Source organism: Oratosquilla oratoria, chromosome 28 (assembly GCF_046742065.1).
Source record: "Oratosquilla oratoria isolate Oo_2021 chromosome 28, ASM4674206v1, whole genome shotgun sequence".
Lineage (NCBI taxonomy): Eukaryota > Metazoa > Arthropoda > Malacostraca > Stomatopoda > Squillidae > Oratosquilla > Oratosquilla oratoria.
In genome coordinates, this window is record NC_134804.1 from 16,178,973 (window position 1) to 16,197,765 (window position 18,793).

The following is an 18,793-nucleotide window of genomic DNA, read 5'->3' on the forward strand; positions in this document are numbered from 1 at the left end:
TGACTCATGTAAATGGAAAACCAGTAGGTGAAGACAGGGTTGCTGCGATCTGGAGGACAGTCCCTGAGGAACACTCCATACGGCTTGATTGTGGATGAATAGTGGACTGGCTCAGTGCCCCAGGAGTGGCAAGATGCAAAGCTAATTGCCATCTATAAGAACACAAGGGAACAAGATCCTGTGCAGTAACAGAAGAGGAATAACTCTCTTCTCCTTTGCATGGGAGGTCTTGGTTCATGCAATGTTGAAATAGTTCATTAACCATGAGGTTGATGTTGCCATTCCTGAGTCCCAATGTGGACTTCATAAAGAATGCAGCACAGTCGATACAATTTTTGTTGCAAGACAGCTTCAGGAATGTTGTAGAGAGAACCTTCATTGATATGACTATGGCATCTCACACTCTTTTGTGGATAGTTGAAGTTTGGTTGCTTGCCATGGTTTATATATTACTCACTCCAGTGGATCTTGAGCCACTTGCTGACCCATGTCCGCCAACAACATGCTTTGCTACCCAACTGTGGTGATCCTGCACTGTTTCGATCCAGTCCTCCTGTCCTGCCCACTCTTGGAAGGTTCTTCTTACTCCATCAATACATCTCCTCCTTGGTCTTTTTCCATCCACAGTCCCCATCAATGGTGTCTTTGGCAATCTATTTTCATCCAATCTTACCATATGTCCTGCCCACCAGAGCTTTGTTCTGTTTGACTCTACAATGTCTTCAATCTTTGTCAGTTCTCTCATCTTAGTACTATGCCTCCTCCACCACCTGCCTTCTTCTCTATCAGAGATTGGTCCAGTAATTTGTCTTAGTATTGTCTTCAAATACCATTATACTGTGTTCCCTCTTCTTTGTTAGGTTCCATGCTTCACATGCCTATACACTATTGGTCTTATTATTGTTTTGTACAATCATAGTTTTATATGTCAGCTTATATGTCTCCTTTTCATCATGGACATGGGACTGTAATAATACCTATTTGCAGAAGTAATTCTGACCTGAATTTCAGTTATTATGAGATGTTTATTTGTTATTGTTGTTCCTAGATATAAATTTCTTTAATTCCATTACCATTCAACATTAAATTTTCATATTCTCTCTTCTTGTGATCACTAGTAATTTACTTTTACCAAAATCAATATCTAGACCCACCTTATTTACTGTTTATTGGAAGGGGTTTACCAAATTCAGTATGTCTTTTCTACTTTAAAGCAATCCAATCCACATTATCTACATATGTTGAATAATTTATTTTATCCTTATCCAAATGGGCCCCTATTTCTCTTTCCTGTATAGATTTTGTATCTTGTTCTAGGCCCAGATTAAATAACAATACCGATAGTATACAGTCCTGACTCAATTCACTTTTTAAATCAAAGCCCTCTGAGAGATTATCATTCACTGGTCTGTATATAATCTCATATGCTTCTTTAAAGTCTATGAACAAATGATATAGATCTTTGTTAAATTCCCAATATATTTATCTGTTTTATAGTGAAGATAAGGTCAGACGCTGATCTTTCATTTTGAAACTCAGACTGATACTGTCCTGTGATTTCCTTGAAGTGCAGTCTGTTATATAAAACACAAGCAAAAACTTTGTATCTGTTTTGTAGCACAGTAAGTCCTCGTTATATGGTACATATGCGTTCCTGAAAACCTTACCGCAAATTGAAATTACCGTAAACCGAACCCATTATAACATGTAATAATAGGATATGATAGACATACCTTCTCCCTGCTCTTTCCTCTTCAAAACACGAGCGGATACCGTGTCTGAATTTTTCTTACCATAAATAGAATCGAGGGTAGTAATTACCAAATACCGTAACTGTGAATTTACCAGACAAAGAATTACCGTATAAGGAGGACTCACTATAATGTTATTCCTCTATAGTTGTAGGCTTTCATCTTGTCTCCCTTCTTATGGATGGGCATGATTAATCCCATATTCCTTGATTCAGGTATTTGTCTCTCCAGATTTTGTGGATCAGCTCTGTCATCCTTTTCTCCCGAGTTCTCCATTTTCTAATAGCTCTGCAGCTTGGTTATCTTCACAAGGGGCTTTGTTTATATATATATATATATATATATATATATATATATATATATATATATATATATATATATATATATATATATATATATATATATATATATATAACAGCATATTAATTATAAACTGTATTGCCCCCTTACATTAATGCCATTTACAGACTTCTGGCTAGCACCTCATATGTTATAAAAAGATAACAGAAAAACGAAAGAGAAAAAAATCAATAAATTACGACCATAAGGAAAGTCCTATTATAAAATGTGATATTTCACTAACTAGAAATACACGAGGATGTAGCCAAACTGTCCATGGCTGTGCCTGGCCCTTTTATTCACCACATGCAAGTATGATGCTTCTCAGCACAAAATCCTCAAAGGAATCACCTGACATCAACGGATTCGGGAACAACAGACTACCAAGGAATTTTCATGAATGCAGCCCCAAATGAACCCACTCAGTGTGTTGTGCAAGTCACAAATTTCTCCTGACTAACGCCTGGCGATTTTTTTCAGCTGAGGGTAAGGGTGCAAATTGTGAGTCCTGATTTCTCTGTTGGCCTCTAGTCTGTCCCCTAAGCTGAAGAAGATCCCAGCCTGGCGTTGCCTCAAAGAGAATCTGTGGAAGGTCCAAAGGAGTTTTGGTCGCCGCCAGTTTGATGGGTTCGACCCCCCATGGTGCCACCATATGCTGCTCCAAAGCACGCTGCTCCTCTATCAAACATTACAAGTGAAGCCCAATACACTTCCCCATTTTCTGTACGCAAAACACCAATTTCTCTTGCCATCTTATGCCAGCCAATGCAATGCATGGCACTTGCTGGGTCTCTGGCTAAAGAAGTGAATGACAGTCTTTATAAACAAGTGCTAAGACATCTCACACAAGCGGTAACACTACCTGGGTGAGTGTCACATCAGGAATATTGTGATCAGTTGTGTGTGTGTGTGTATGCACATGCAATGTCTGTGTGTGTGTTTGAGGATATGGCACGTGTGCAATACAAGACTATAATGGTCATTTGAAGAAAATAATGGCGCAACTCATTTTACGTACAGAAAACAGAAAGCGCTCAACGATTATGTCTATGCATTGCAACTGTCAGGGAGAAATCACCATCTCTATACTTCCTCCTTGTATTAAAGGAGCTAGGAAGTGACTTACCTATGGGGTCGAACTGCCCCGGGTGTGGTTGGGGTGGTGTCCCCTTCGGAGGGCAGCAAAACTTGTTGCCCATCCCGAAGCCGGCTAGCTTGCCCGTCACCAAACTCGCTCATACACCTGCATTTGGAGGAAAAAAAACCAGACACATTAGGTCAAGGCAAAGGTAGGATGTACATGTACGTATAAATACACAGAAAACTATAAAGGAAAAGCAATAGACTGAACAATTCTATTCAATAACATCCTTTTTTTTTTTTGGGGGGGGGGCATATTTATGATCCAGAGGTGCATGCACACACTTGCAAAATCATACATATGCACATAGGAGTAACTATCAGCAATGACATGGCACCAGACAAACATATCAACAAAATTGTTGGAGAAACCTTAAATTTACCACAATCAACAAGTGGCCTTTGACTACTTGGATGAAGAAATGGTAAAGAAAATATTAGTTACATTGATAAGACCAAAATTAGAGTATGCTGCGACACTATGGAAACCCAGTACTAAAAAGAATATAAAGAAATTAGAAAGAATTCAAAGAGCAACAACAAAGATGGCATTAACACTCTCCAAACTGATATTATAACAAAGATTGGACAAACACGTACTACCAACCCTGGAGGAAAGAAGAGAAAGAGGAGATCTACTGACCATCTACAGAATTATGAAAGGGATGGAAGTCCTCAATAGAGATGATTTACTAAAGTGGGATAAAGGAAAAACAAGAGGATATGAAAAGAAACTTAAAAAGGATAGTTATAGAAGAGGAGGGGGACCCAGACAGCTTCAGCAGTGAGGAATACCTCTCCCAATTCCAACAACGGACAGTATAATAAGCTCATTTGAGCACTGTATATTTTCACACCCCTAAAGATGGTCCTAGGACTAGGACAGAAACGTCAGGCATTAAACCTCCCACTTTGAGAGATGTAAGTCAAGCGCAATATTCCTTATACACTGTATATATTTGTATGCTTGTGTATCTGTATGTGTATGTACTCGAGCATATATATATATATATATATATGGAATATTGCACTTGACTTATATCTATCTTGATAGCGTAGTTGGTAAGTCAATGCGCACTTGTCATGTGATAGCTGAGTTCGAGTCCTCAGCAGTACCACATTTCAATTTCTGGTTGCGGCCTCCATTGAATCTCCCGATGTTGATGGCTTAGAGTTAAAATGCATTGTGATTGTTAAAATGTATCGCTAATCATCACTGGGACCCATTCAGTGTTGTACATATACAGTATATATATATTCATATATATACATTATATATATATATATGTTTATATATATATATATATATATATATATATATATATATATATATATATATATATGCAATAAAACACTAGGAGCGTGTGTTCACAAATGTGTAAGTAACCACTAGGAAAAGTAAACTAACGAAGCTGAGCGCTTTCGTATAATTACATCTTCAGTGCAGATACAAAGAAGGAATTATGTGTATCTTCTTTGTATCTGCACTGAAGATGTAATTATACTAAAGCGCTCTGCTTCGATAGTTTACTTTTCCTAGTGGTTACTTATGCATATATATACATATATATATATATATATATATATATATATATATATATATTATACACACATATATATATACATAGCACATACATACAATTTATATATATATATATATATATATATATATTATAGACACACACACACATTATATATATACACATATGTATATACATATATGTATACAAATATATATAAACACACACACACACACACACATATATATATATATATATATATATATATACATATACACACGCACAAATGTATATATACATATACAGTGCTACCTCTCATTAACGGACTAAAAGGGGGGTAACGGTGTCCATCGATGTGAATAATCAGTTGATTTGAAGTGGATTTTGGGTGACACAGTGATTGCACGCACCAAACAACAGCACCAAAAACACAGCTAATTAACGTCCGTTAATGAGAGGTCTCACTGTACACACACACATATATATATACAAATATATATATACATATACACATATACACACACATATATATATATATATATATATATATATATATATATATATATATACACAAGCCGCGTCCCGGCTTCACCAGGGGCTTGGCTGCGCAAACAGCGCCCTATGGCCGCAGCTTTCCGCGCTCTAATCCCTCGTTTTCCCCTTCGGCCTCGGCCTCGGGGCAGAACCCCAATACGGGATCCCCAGCACGAAGAAGAACGCGAAGAACACGAAGTAGAATGCGAAGAAGAACGCGAGGAAGAAGAATGCGAAGAAGAACGCGAGGTTGAAGAAGATGAAGAAGAACGCGAAGAAGAAGAATGCAAAGAATACCACCTGACCCCGACTTACCCAAGCACTTTTTCAAGAATATTTTTAGGACAAAGTGTCACCATAATACCACCTGTCCCCGACTTCCACAGCGTTTTTTTTTTAGAAGAGTATTTTTTATTTAGACTTAGATATATATTTAAGATTATTTCAGACAAATGAGAGAGAATGTGGGTGGGGAAGGGCAAACGAAGATGTGTTAGGAATAGAGTTTATTGCCCTAACGTTGCGACCAACTTGGTCTTCTTCAGAGGACTACAGCATTACAAACGGATCACAATTCGGGCTGGTAAGTAGATTAAATAAGGATTATGTTGTACTAGAACAAAAACTTAAACGTAGGCTACTTTGGTTATGTAATAACAGTGATTGGAACAAATTGGAAAGGAATGACTTTGTGACCAACCTTTCAGACAGACAGCTATCTAAAGACGAGAAATTGGTACTGTCTTTGGGACTTAAATTTGATATAGGAGGAAAAGGTAAGGACTACAAGAGAAATGTGAACAATAATTATAAATGGTCTGAGAACGAAGTTGATAAAGGTTTCACCCAAGGGGTAATAACATGTTACCAAGCCTTGGCCGATTGTAATCGTTTTGTTATTCCCAAAAGATTTAGAGAAGTCCTTCAGACTTTGAGTAATGATAATGACATTATTATCACCCACGCCGACAAAGGCGGCGGAGTAATTATTTTAAATAAAATTGACTATCTGGACAAAATGTCCGATCTTTTGAATGATGAATCAACATACGAAAGACAACCGGCCGGCAACGCTGATATAGAATCAGCAAGATTCAACACAGAAGCGAGAAAAATCCTACGTAAATCAACCAGGGGAAAAAAGTTGTTAGGATTACTAGAAGAAGCTCCAAAACCCCCGTTAATGCACGGTCTTCCTAAAGTACATAAGGTAAATATCCCCATGAGGCCCATAACTTCAGGGATTGGTAGCGCTCCGCACAGACTAGCGAAATGTCTGGCAAAACCCCTTTCCAACGTCATCGGTTCCATCAGCGGGGCCCATTTAAGAAATTCTTCCGACCTGATCCAGAGACTTAAGGATCTGAATGTAAGTGATAAAAAGTTGGCAAGCTTCGATATAACAGCGTTATTCACAAATGTTTCTATTTTTGATGCCCTAGAAGCAGTGAAGAAAGTAACAACAGATATCGATGATGATATCCTTCCAGTCCCAAGATCTGATTATATAAAACTTATTTCCATGTGTGTCAAATTTGGTTATTTTATGTTTAACAACATTGAATTTAAACAGATTAGAGGTCTCGCAATGGGGAGTCCATTATCTGCTGTCATGGCATGTTTATTCATGGAAGTATTAGAAATGGACAAATACATCAACATCATGGGAAGAGGTACCACTTGGTTAAGGTACGTGGATGACATAATCGTGGTGATGCCAAAAAGAACTAATATAGAAAATAAGTTGAGAAGACTCAACGCTGTGAATAAAGACATTCAATTCACAGTTGAACTAGAAAAAGAGTGTAATTTACCATTTTTAGACACGTTAATACACAGAGGTTCTCAACAGGTAAGTTTCTCGGTGTACAGGAAACCCACCAATAGGGACGACTTTGTCCATTATTTTTCAGCACACAGCAGACGTGTTAAAACGGGTGTTCTAATAGGTTTCTTTCTCAGAGCTTTTCGTATCTGCAGTGAAGAATTCCTAGAGGATGAACTTACTTACATCAAGAATACCTTTAGGAAGCTGAAATACCCCGGAGGTTTGATCACCAGGACAACGAGGAAAGCCAAGAAGATCTACGATGGCTCAAACGTCCGAACCCCGGGAAAGGATAAGTCTCGTTTTATTTCTGTCCCTAATTCTATAAACACCATAGCTATTGATGATTATTTGTTAAAAGGTGGAATAAATATAGCAAAAATATCTTCCAATAAAATAGGAAAAATATTTAAGAAACATAATAATATGCGTAATAATCTCAGTGTCATTTACCGTATTCCATGCAACGGTTGTCCTTCATCTTATTTCGGTGAGTCAGGTCGAGGGTTCAATAAACGCTTGAATGAGCACAAAAACGATCTCAGGGCTCATAGAACATCTAACTCCCTGGTTCGTCACCTGGACAAATGTGGACATCTACCTGATTGGAACAACGCAGAAATTCTACACGAGGGATTTGAGAAGAAAATGAGAAAAACTGTGGAAGCTGCACATATCGCCGCCAACAAGAACAACAACGACAGAGACGGATTTAAATGCCTCTCGAAAGCAGCAAGTGTCCTAATAATTAAATCGTTAGCCAAAGGGAAAACATGACGCTCATACCTTGGCGGGTTCCCTCTCACTACGACTATAAGAATTGTGATCCGTTTGTAATGCTGTAGTCCTCTGAAGAAGACCAAGTTGGTCGCAACGTTAGGGCAATAAACTCTATTCCTAACACATCTTCGTTTGCCCTTCCCCACCCACATTATATATATATATATATATATATATATATATATATATATATATATATACACATATATATATATATGTTTGATTGAATACGACAGCATTCTGGAAGTTGTTAATTTTCTTTCTTGTGTTTTCTATTTTTCTAATTACCGGTATATTCTTCCCTTGGATAGGGTGGGCATGAAAATTAACAACTTCCAGAATGCTGTCGTATTCAATCAAACATGTTTAAAAGAGAACCTGCTCCCAAAATACACTAATATATATATATATATATATATATATATCAAGGACTACTATTACACAGGACGTGCTCACCCAGATCCCTGGGTCTGCTAGCAGAGGCCATTGCTTTCTTTGTAACCTAACATTTTATATTGGACAAATATATAAAAACTAGAAACCTACCATTGTATATAGGACAAATATATCAACTATTGACTTATTCAATGCAGTAGAAGTTAATATAAACTTTTATAGTGAAATAAAAAACTATTTTTAAGGCACTGTTATGCTTTGAAATGCCAATTTTAGCCGGACTTAACAGGTATTATTGTACGAGGTTAGTGGACACCTGGGTTGGCGATTTTTTTTATCTTTTTAGAAAATATAAAAAATCTATTTTTATTTTATTTATATAAATCAGATTTATTTGATTTCAACATTTTTTTATAGATCTTAAATATTGTGGGATTGCTATCTGATATGCAATCTGATTGCTAAAGGACATTTTTAGCATATCAATATAAGGAGCAGTGTTATATAGACTTGCCACAAGTATACAAGGAACGGTATAAGCCCACAAGTTTCAACAAGATTCTTGTTGAAACTTATTCTAGGTAAGCAGCTTCTCACTGAGCCAGTTGCTGCTTTGAAATCAACCAGGAAGGATGTCTTCTGGACCTGGCAGAGTGGTTCCTTCAGGCAGAAAAAATGATACTGTCTGGAGTTATTTTGAAAAAACACCAACAACTTCTGGCAAAGGATACCGAGCTAAATGCAAAGACCGCAGCCAGGAACTACTGGGCATTGTGTCACAATTAAAATCTCACATAGATAAATGCTAAGGTCAGCCACAGCATACAAAAGAAGAAATTGATGACCCAGGTAAATAATTTTACTTACATTGTGTGCATTCTCCCTTTTCATATGCAACTATATAAATTTGGTGAACAATGGAGAACATGTGCAATAAAAAATGTGAAGGCCTAAAGAGATGATACTTCAACTTCATTACTTCTAAATTTGAGTAATGACTATATCACTATAATGTACTGTATCAACTCAACTTTGGGGCCTAGATGATTATTATTCATTTCATTAAACATTGTGTAATATATTTCATAGGTTCCATTGGAATTCAGCCCACATGGGATTCACCCCAAAGGAATTTAGCCTAACCTAACCCAACTAATCCATTATTTTTAGTGAATTTAAAAGTGGACTGAATCCTCTGAGGGCTGAATTCCAAGCCCACCTATTTCGTATCCTGTTAATTATTTCCAAATAATTTAGTGGCTTGTGTGAATATGATCATTATCTAAAAAAATAACTACTGTACTCAAAAGAAGCCTAAATCACAATGTAATCATTCATTTATTTATTCATTTATAAATTATGTAATATGCTAAAATTTTCTGTTTCCATTTCAGGATCTGTATCAACAGCTTCAATCCCTTCATCGGCTCCACTTGAATTATCTACAAACCTGACTCCACCATTAAAAAGGTCACTATCAGACTCCTCCACAGGTGCCACTTCTGCTAAATCATTTTCATCTAAAAGAAAGTCATCAACATCTCTGGACAGATCTATTATAAAAACTTCAGCCTCTCAAAAGGAAAATTTTGACAAAGAAGTTGCAAGAATTATATTTGCTACAAATTCACCATTTCGTCTTGTTCAGCATCCTCAGTTTCTCAAGATGGTTCAGAACATGAGGCCAGGTTATATTCCTCCATCCAGAAAAGATATTGCTGATAAGTACTTGGATCTTGTGTATGAAAAGGAATATAAAAAGTGTCCAGATGACCTGAATAAGGAAACTGTATGTCTTTCAATTGATGGGTGTCTAACATCCATAATGAGCCCATAATATGTATCACTTTAACAACATCCACTGGTCAGATTTATTTAGTTGACACAATAGACACATCAGGGAAACCTCACACTGCTGAATATTCTCTACAACTTGTACAAAATTCGATCAAGATGGTTGAACAAGATTTTGGTTGTCACATTGGAAGTGTTGTGACAATGCAGCAAATGTCACCAAAATGAGAAAACTTTGAGGAATCGAGTGAACCTGACCATACTGTCCTCACATATGGCTTATACCATTCCTTGTATACTTGTGGCAAGTCTAACACTGCTCCTTATATTGATATGCTAAAAATGTCCTTTAGCAATCAGATCGCATATCAGATAGCAATACCGCAATATTTAAAATCAATAAAAAATCTATTTAAATCAAATAAATCTGATTAAAAAAAAACAAAAAAAAACGCCAGCCCTGGTGTCCACTAACCTCATACAATAATACCTGTTAAGTCCAGCTAAAACTGGCATTTCAAAGCATAACAGTGCCTTAAAAATAGTTTCTTATTTCACTATAAAAGTTTATATTAAAAAAACTGGCATTTCAAAGCATAACAGTGCCTTAAAAATAGTTTATTTCACTATAAAAGTTTATATTAACTTATACTGCATTGAATAAGTCAATAGTTGGTATATTTGTCCTATATACAATGTTAGGTTTCTAGTTTTGATATATTTGTCCAATATAAAATGTTAGGTTACAAAGAAAGCAATGGCCTCCGCTAACGGGCCCAGGGATCTGGGTGCGCACGTCCTGTGTAATAGTAGTCCTTGATATATATATATATATATATATATATATGCACACACACACACACACACATATATACCGAAAAAGATTTGGGAGTAATTATCACGAACGACTTGTCCTATGATATACAGATTAACAAAATTGTCGGGGAGACTTACAACTTGCTAAGATCAATAAAAGTGGCGTTTACATACTTGGACGAAGACATGATGAAAAAAATATTGGTTACATTGATAAGGCCTAGATTAGAGTATGCAGCGACATTGTGGTCCCCCAGTACCAAAAAGAATATAAAGAAAATAGAAAGAATCCAAAGAGCAGCTACAAAAATGGCACCTGCACTTGCAAACCTATCATACGAAGAGAGATTGGCTAAACTGGAGTTACCGACACTGGAGCAAAGAAGAGAGAGAGGTGACCTATTGACCATCTACAGAATCATGAAAGGCACAGAGGTACTCGATAGTGAGAACTTACTTAACTGGGACAAAAGAAACACAAGAGGACATGGAAAGAAAATAAAAAAACATAGCTATAGAAGAGAACTGAAGAAAAACAGTTTTCCTCATAGAGTTTTGGACACTTGGAACAAACTGGACAATGAAATAGTATGCGCAAAAACCATTCATGAGTTTAAAAACAAACTAGACACTGCAAGATACAAAGGCGGGACAACACGAGCATAGCTCCCCTTCCCGCAAAATACAACTAGGTAAATACAACTAGGTAAATACAACTAGGTAAATATATATATATATATATATATATATATATATACACACACACACACAGAGCAAAGAAGAGAGGAGATTTGATAGCTATTTACAGAATCATGAAAGGCATAGAAATTATTGATAGAGAGAATCTGATCAAATGGGATGACAGAAATACAAGAGGGCACGGAAAGAAAATCAAGAAAGACAGCTATAGAATAGATTTGAAAAAGAACAGCTTTCCTCACAGAAAGACAATTGGAACAAGTTAGATGAGAAAGTGGTGTGTGCAAAAACAATACATGACTTTAAAAATAGTTTAGATAAAATGAGATATGAAGACGGGACACCACGAGCATAGCTCCCCTTCCCGTAAAATACAACACCGCTTATTACTTCATCCCATTTTGAGTGCTGGTCTCTTATCACTACTCTCATTTTTCTTTCTTGCAAAAAGTCTTTCATCCAATTTAGTAGTTTGCCCTGTATTCCTCCTTCAGTTTCTAATTTCTTAAGCAACTTCTTATGTGGTACTTTGTCAAAAGCTTTCTTTAGGTCTAGAAATGCACAGTCCGCCCATCCATCTCTTTCTTGTATTATATCTATTAGCCTTGAATAGAAACATTAAATTGGTGACGCATGATCGTCCTTGTCTGAATCCAAATTGCCTTGGATTTAACACTTTGTTTTTTTCTAAATATTTTACCCATCTACTTTTGATAATTCTTTCACAAATTTTTGCTATTGTACTTGTTAGAGAGACTGGTCTATAGTTGGTAGGTTCTTCTTCATTTCCTCCTTTATATATAGGTACTATATTTGCTTTTTTCCAATCTTCTGGAACTTTTCCTTCTTTCAAGGAACTGTTTAGTATGCTATGTATTTTGTCTGCCAGTTCATTCCTGCATTCTTTCAGTATCCAGTTTGCTATTTCATCTGGTCCATGCGATTTTCTGACATCAAGATTACTCAGGTGTGTTAATATTTCATTCTTTGTTACTTCTATTTCTTCCATAGGGGGGACTTTCTCTTTCCATTCGTTCTCTTCAGGTTGTATGTTCTCCCTTGTAAACACTGATTTAAAATGTTTGTTCATAATTTCCGCCATTTCCATTTCCTCAGTGTATTCAACTCCCTCTTGTCTTAATTTCTCCAAGTCTTGTTTGTTTTTCAGTTTATTGTTTACAAATCTGTAGAATAGCTTTGGTTGATCTTTACACTTTTCTATGACATCTTTTTCATATTTTCTCTTTTCCTCTCTGCACGTTTGTACATATTCATTTATATAACAGGTATATATTTTCCATTTTTCAGGTCTGTCTTTTTTCCATCTGGTCCAGGCTTTGTCTCTTTTGTCTTTTAACTCCCTACAACTTTTGTTGTACCAGCATTTTACATATTCTTTTTCTTGTTTTTGTCTTGGGACATACTTTTCCACTCCTTTTTTGTAAATTTTTGTCAAAATATTCCATTTCTCTTCTACTGTTGTTTCTTCTTTGTATATTTCTTCCCAGTTTTCCTTTTGAAAGAATTCTCTTATTTTATCAAAGTTTGTTTTTTCATACATCATTCTTCCTTTTCTATATTGTTCATTTCTTTTCATATATTTTTCTTCATTAAGTTCCAGTTCAATCAATATGTGGTCACTTTTACCTATTGGTGTTTTATATTCAATCTTGTCCACTATTCTAGGTTCAGATGTAATTATTAGGTCTAGTCTCGATGGCTCTTCTTCATTTCTATACCTAGTGTTCTCCTGTATCCATTGTGTCATTGTATGGTCAGTAACCATCTCAAGTAGAGCGTTTCCCCATGAGCCGTCTCCACCCTTTACTGTCATTTCTTCCCAGCAGATTTCTTTGCAATTAAAGTCGCCCATCATAACTATTCTTCCTCCCTCTTCCATTATCTTGTTTAATGCTATCTTTGTGTCCTCTAACATACTTTTATGTTCATTCTCTTCCCATGAGGCTGTTTTCGGGGGCACATAATTTATCACAAACATTCTGCTCTTCTTATCTCTGTCTTCTACTTCCATCATTATCATCTCTACTGTATTCTTTCCATATGTGACACACTTCATGTTTATATCCTTCTTAGTCAGGAACACAACTCCACCCCTTTCCTTTTTCACTCTGTTTCTAATCCAATAATTATATGCATCATGTCCTACACTGTTGGGTGTCAGTGGACCTTTTAATTTTGTTTCTACAATTCCCATTATGTCTGGTTCTTTTTCCTTCAAATAATCATTCAGCTCATTCAATCCTGTTATTAATCCATCTATATTTGTGTAAGACACTCTTAGTTTTCTGCCACTTCCATTGTGTTCTCTGTTTCCCTTTTGTTTTTCTCTTGTATGTCGACTTTCTTTAGTTTCATATTCACTACTCTCCAATAGAATCTCTCTTTTTCTGACTCCGTTCTTTTCTCGTTTTTTTCCTTAGCTTCAAGTCTTTTCTGTTTTTCTTCCTCTTTCCTCTTTATTCATTTCCCTTTTTATCCATACCTTTTTATATTGTTCACTTGTTGCTAGTTTCCCTGTTTTGGATAAGATATTCTCTGCCGTCGTTTGTGACTTGAATTTAATCTTAATTGGTCTGGTCTTATCTGTGCTATACTTTCCAAGTCTAAATTTCTCTTCGATTTGCTTCATAATTTCTGGTTCATCGTCCTGAACTGATTCTAGTAATTGGCTTACTTTTTCATTTTCCTCTTTGATTCTTGTGGTTCTATCTGGGTTGTGTTTTTCTTCCATTCCTAATATAATTATACATTTCTTCTTGTCTGCTAAATCTCTTACTATATTCTCCTTTTGTCTCATCACTTTAATAACCGAGTCTTCAGTATGTTCTTTCAATTGTTGTTTGACTATGTCAGTGAATGAAACTTTATTGTCTTCTTGGGTTGCTTTCCAATTCTTAGCTTCTTTAGTTATGGCCTCTCTGTTTTCTTTACTATTCCTCTTCAATTCCTCATTCTTCACCTTTACTTCTCTTAACTGTCTTTTTAGGTCTTCTATTTCATCAGTTAAGTTTTTGTTCGCCTTCTCTAGTTCTTCCAATTTTTCAAACCTCTCGGCGATTTTTGTCATCTTGCCAAACCTAACTTCCCAGTTGTCAGACATTTGTTGAAGTTTTTCCTCCAGTTTTGTCAGTCGGGGGAGGTTGGTATCCGCCGCCCTTTCATTAAATCCTTTGAAATTATCATCCTCACCTTCCATTGTACTGCTCTTATCTATGTTTCTGATCTTTACATTTTTATTAGACATTTCGTCGTCACTCAGTTGGTCGGGGGGCCGTTTTTTTTATGTTTACATTTCGTCTGTCTGCCTGGGCCAAGTCTTCTCCTTCCTCATTTCCTTCCATTTCCCTCAGCAATCCCTCCCCTTCTCCTCTTTCCCTACTTTCCCACTACCCCACGAGCAATTTCCCCCCACCCTGCAAATACAATAGGTACTTCCTTTGCTTTGGAATCCTCTATTTTTCACTTTTTCTTCAGAACGTCTTCTACGCCGTCCGTTCACTGAAGTGTGTGTGTGCGTGTGTGTGCATAACTATTACAATATTTTTCTTCTTTCTTAAACAATAATGGGTACCTGGTAATGGTGGTCCTGCGAGATAGACGTCGGACAGAATGATCTACCTCCCTCCCACCTTCAGAACCCATGAACACCCTCAACTCCCATCAGGTGCAGTCCCGTGGAGTTGACATGTCTTCGTACGGGGCCCAAGATCTCCATCAACTTCTTCCTCCTTTTTACATCACCAAGTTTAACAGGCGACTGCTCCTCCCCTTCTTTCTCCTCACCCGCCTCCTCCTGCTCAGCGGTGACAAACACAAAAGCTTAGTAAGGACAATTTTTTTTTTTTTTACAAACGCTAGTTTCGAAGTAGTGAACCTCAAGGCAACAATAACAACAACGATAATAACAATAATGATAATAATAATAATTATAATAAATAAATCAATAATAATAATTATTATTATTCTTGTTCATGATATCAATATATCATTATAGATCAGGTCTGGCTTCCTCCTAATGTACGAGTATACAAAGGGAGTTACGAATGTTTCGTCGCCTCTTGAAGAACGACAGCGTTACAGTAATTTATACTCTCATCAACGTCTTTCTGTGTACATGAACACAAAAATGAACATTTCTTCCATTACCTTGCGTTTCCTCCGTCACACTATCAGTCGCATGTTATTCTGAAAGCAACAAGACATTCAAAACACCCTACATTGGGGCGTTGTTACACAGATTATGCACGTGGCCTGTCACAGGCGGTCTTGTGTGGAATCTGAGGCTCTTAGTGGGAAGTGAATACTTCACATAGTACGGACGGATAAGGTTGTTGGGAAACCGAAGGCTCCACGTATCCAAATAACAATTCCGTTGCGTGCCCAATACAAGAACTATCGATGCAACGATGGAAATGGTACCTTGGCAGCTATTGGCTGCTGTTCTCACAATCGTGGACACAGTGGAGGGTACCCTCCACGTATAACACATTACATACATCTCACAAACACACGCACTGCTTTATATGTTTGTCAACGATAAACAGAGACAATGGGAAGGAATCTTTTAATCTAAGGGTGGAAGTAAAGGAGGATGCACCAACTTGGGTTTAACTGGTCATAAACACTCCTGAAGCCACTGACCCAAGCGGTCCTTGGCTCCCTTCGCCAGAAGACTCTGCCCGCCGCGGTCCTGCGCTGCGCCCCTCCGAGTTCTCTCCTCCCAGCAACACGAAGTCGTTCTTCACACTGTTACTCCAAGGTCTACTGATACTGAGGGCACTCCATTGCACTACCTGCCTGGTCATGCTACCATCTTTCTTGTTCAATCCACCCAAGTCTTTTGAGATCTAATGTGACTGGCAGTACACCTGACGATATCCTACTGTGTCTTTTTCTAGTTTTCTGTTTGCCTGTTTTTTCCTCGGCCGTAGATGCACCTTAAAATCCAATACTAAAAATGTCTAAAATTCTAATTATGTAAAACGCCGAGTTTCACCTCCATAGGTTGCAAATGATCTGATGATAGTCACATATTATAAATTATTATTTATCTGTATATTGATCATAATGTATGTTTATTAATATTTTTTCGCATCTGACCTATTTATAGACCAAAAGGTCTCCTGTCGGCATCCTCTTCCTTTGTAATCTACTTGGAGCTTCTGGAGTTTATAATTCGTTAACAGCTCCGTTGCATCTGTATTCACATTTTCTTCCACATGCATTATCCAATGTGACTGCTGACCCAAATATCTAAATTTATCAATGATTTCCTAATATGTATCCTCAGACATCAATGAATTCTTTATCTCTTCCTCCTTATCGTTTACTTCCAATCAAACTATCTTTCCTGGACATGAAGTCACTCGTCTAGCTGCACTACTATACATATCCTTCACTTACACAAACACAACCGATCACTCTTTCTTATATCTTTATGTAAAAATGTATTCTTCTTTAGCCCACATCAACTCCCCAATCAATCCATTTTATTTCAACTAACAATAGGTGACACTCATACTCTTCCAATTCCTCCCCACTCAACTGACCCTACCTCCCCTCTTTACCACGACCACCATCACCATCTCCACCACCAGCGATATCATCACCAAGCAGGACAGCCCAACACGTCACACAACTTTATCGATAACACCACTAATAAAACCATCCCATCACAAGTACTTTATACGAAAACAACACCATAAGGGCAGCACTACCATCAACGATCTCACAACACTTCAATCACACAAACCACCACTAAGAGTTCTTCTGCCCCTTTGGCAGTGGCAAACTTTAGAGACTTTCCTGGAGGGAGAAAAAACAAAAAACAAAACAAAAAAACTGACCGTCGGTGTAAAATTGCATCAACCTATCCCTTTAAACCCAGCGACGTACTGAGATAATTTTGTTTTGACCATCATAGGAATTTTTATTTTGCTGACGTGACAAAAAAAAAAAAAAAAAAAAGGCACATCCACTCAACCCTCTCTCCCTACCTGCCGTCCCCTCTCCCCTCCTGACACAAATCTGGTTCGCATAAAGGAGAGATGGGCCGAGTGTGGCCCGAGGCAGGCTGTCGAGTCCAGCTGCTGTGAACAGCTGTTGGGGCCAGATGGTGAGAAGTCAGCCGAGCGACCATGCCTGCATCAACAACGGCGGCGGGAGCAACTTTTGCAGAAGCTACCCCGCGGCTGACTCGTCCTACTATATATGTGAGCAGCCAGCTTGTAACATACGAGTGTGAGTTACTTGGACTAGGTGACGAAGGAAGAGTGATGCGCAGTTTCGTTTGTATATTGTATTGTAGTGACGTTACGTGCGTCGGCCTAAGGACGGGCGTGAATGGTCCCCGGAGGGGTAGACAGACCGTGAAGGCCTAGTGACGCGTAACTAGTCGAGTACGGAGAAGAAGTAACTGGCCTCCCTGCTCTGGGCAGGAAGTATATATACACGGGACTGACCCGACGTCCTGACCCGACTTGACCTAATGTGGTGACCCTTTCTGACCATCGATACCAGCGTCAGGTCGTACCATCCAAGTCCCGATCGCATACCTCTAGGGTATGCTTGTGGGGCATTACAACACAAGCTTATCTCCATTACCCTTTCCGTGGAGGGTAAACGACACCTATTATTTTTTTTTTATTCTTGCTATTGCTAGGCTATTTCATTGTTTTCCTCCATGCCCCCACTGACGGCACATGAGTTATCTAGTTTGTATTTTGTTAGGTTTTCTCTGACGATTCCGCTCAAGGACAATTTTCCATCTCCAATGAGTTACTCTTGACCCCTCAGTTTACCACTCAAGGAACCTCGACTCCTTCAGGCCAATGACGATGTTGACAGGCTTTGTTCTGGCGACTGCCTTCTCTCCAGTTGAAGGAGGACTCGCGGCTTTCAAAGTGATTTCTTGCGCTCGGTCCACGCCCCACATTCTGACCAAAAGCTAAACAAAATCGCCGGGCGGACACTGAAAACACAAAATTGCAGATAGCTCCACCGCGGCCAACTCTTTCACTACGATTAACATGAGCCAGTTATTCTAGCTGCCCTCAGGAATTTTATTCAGGTGAGGGAAGCCTTTGTGAAGCATAGGATTTATAGCGTAACGATTCTGTTACACTTAAAGTCTTGAAGGACTTTTGTTTTGACTATTGTTACTGACAACACAAAAT

The 18,793-nt window shown here is 37.8% G+C and overlaps 1 protein-coding gene across 20 annotated transcripts in view; it reads right to left on the reverse strand.

Moving 5' to 3' along the window:
• LOC143040246 (tyrosine-protein kinase Src64B-like) overlaps positions 1-18,793 on the reverse strand; it is a 580,796-nt gene that overhangs the window by 143,141 nt on the left and 418,862 nt on the right. For all 20 annotated transcript variants that reach the window (XM_076210988.1, XM_076211000.1, XM_076210989.1 and 17 more), the window contains one exon: positions 3,217-3,333. In XM_076210988.1, coding sequence (XP_076067103.1) covers positions 3,217-3,289 — 73 coding nt within the window. In that variant the 5' untranslated portion in view covers positions 3,290-3,333. The remainder of the gene's footprint in view (positions 1-3,216; positions 3,334-18,793) is intronic.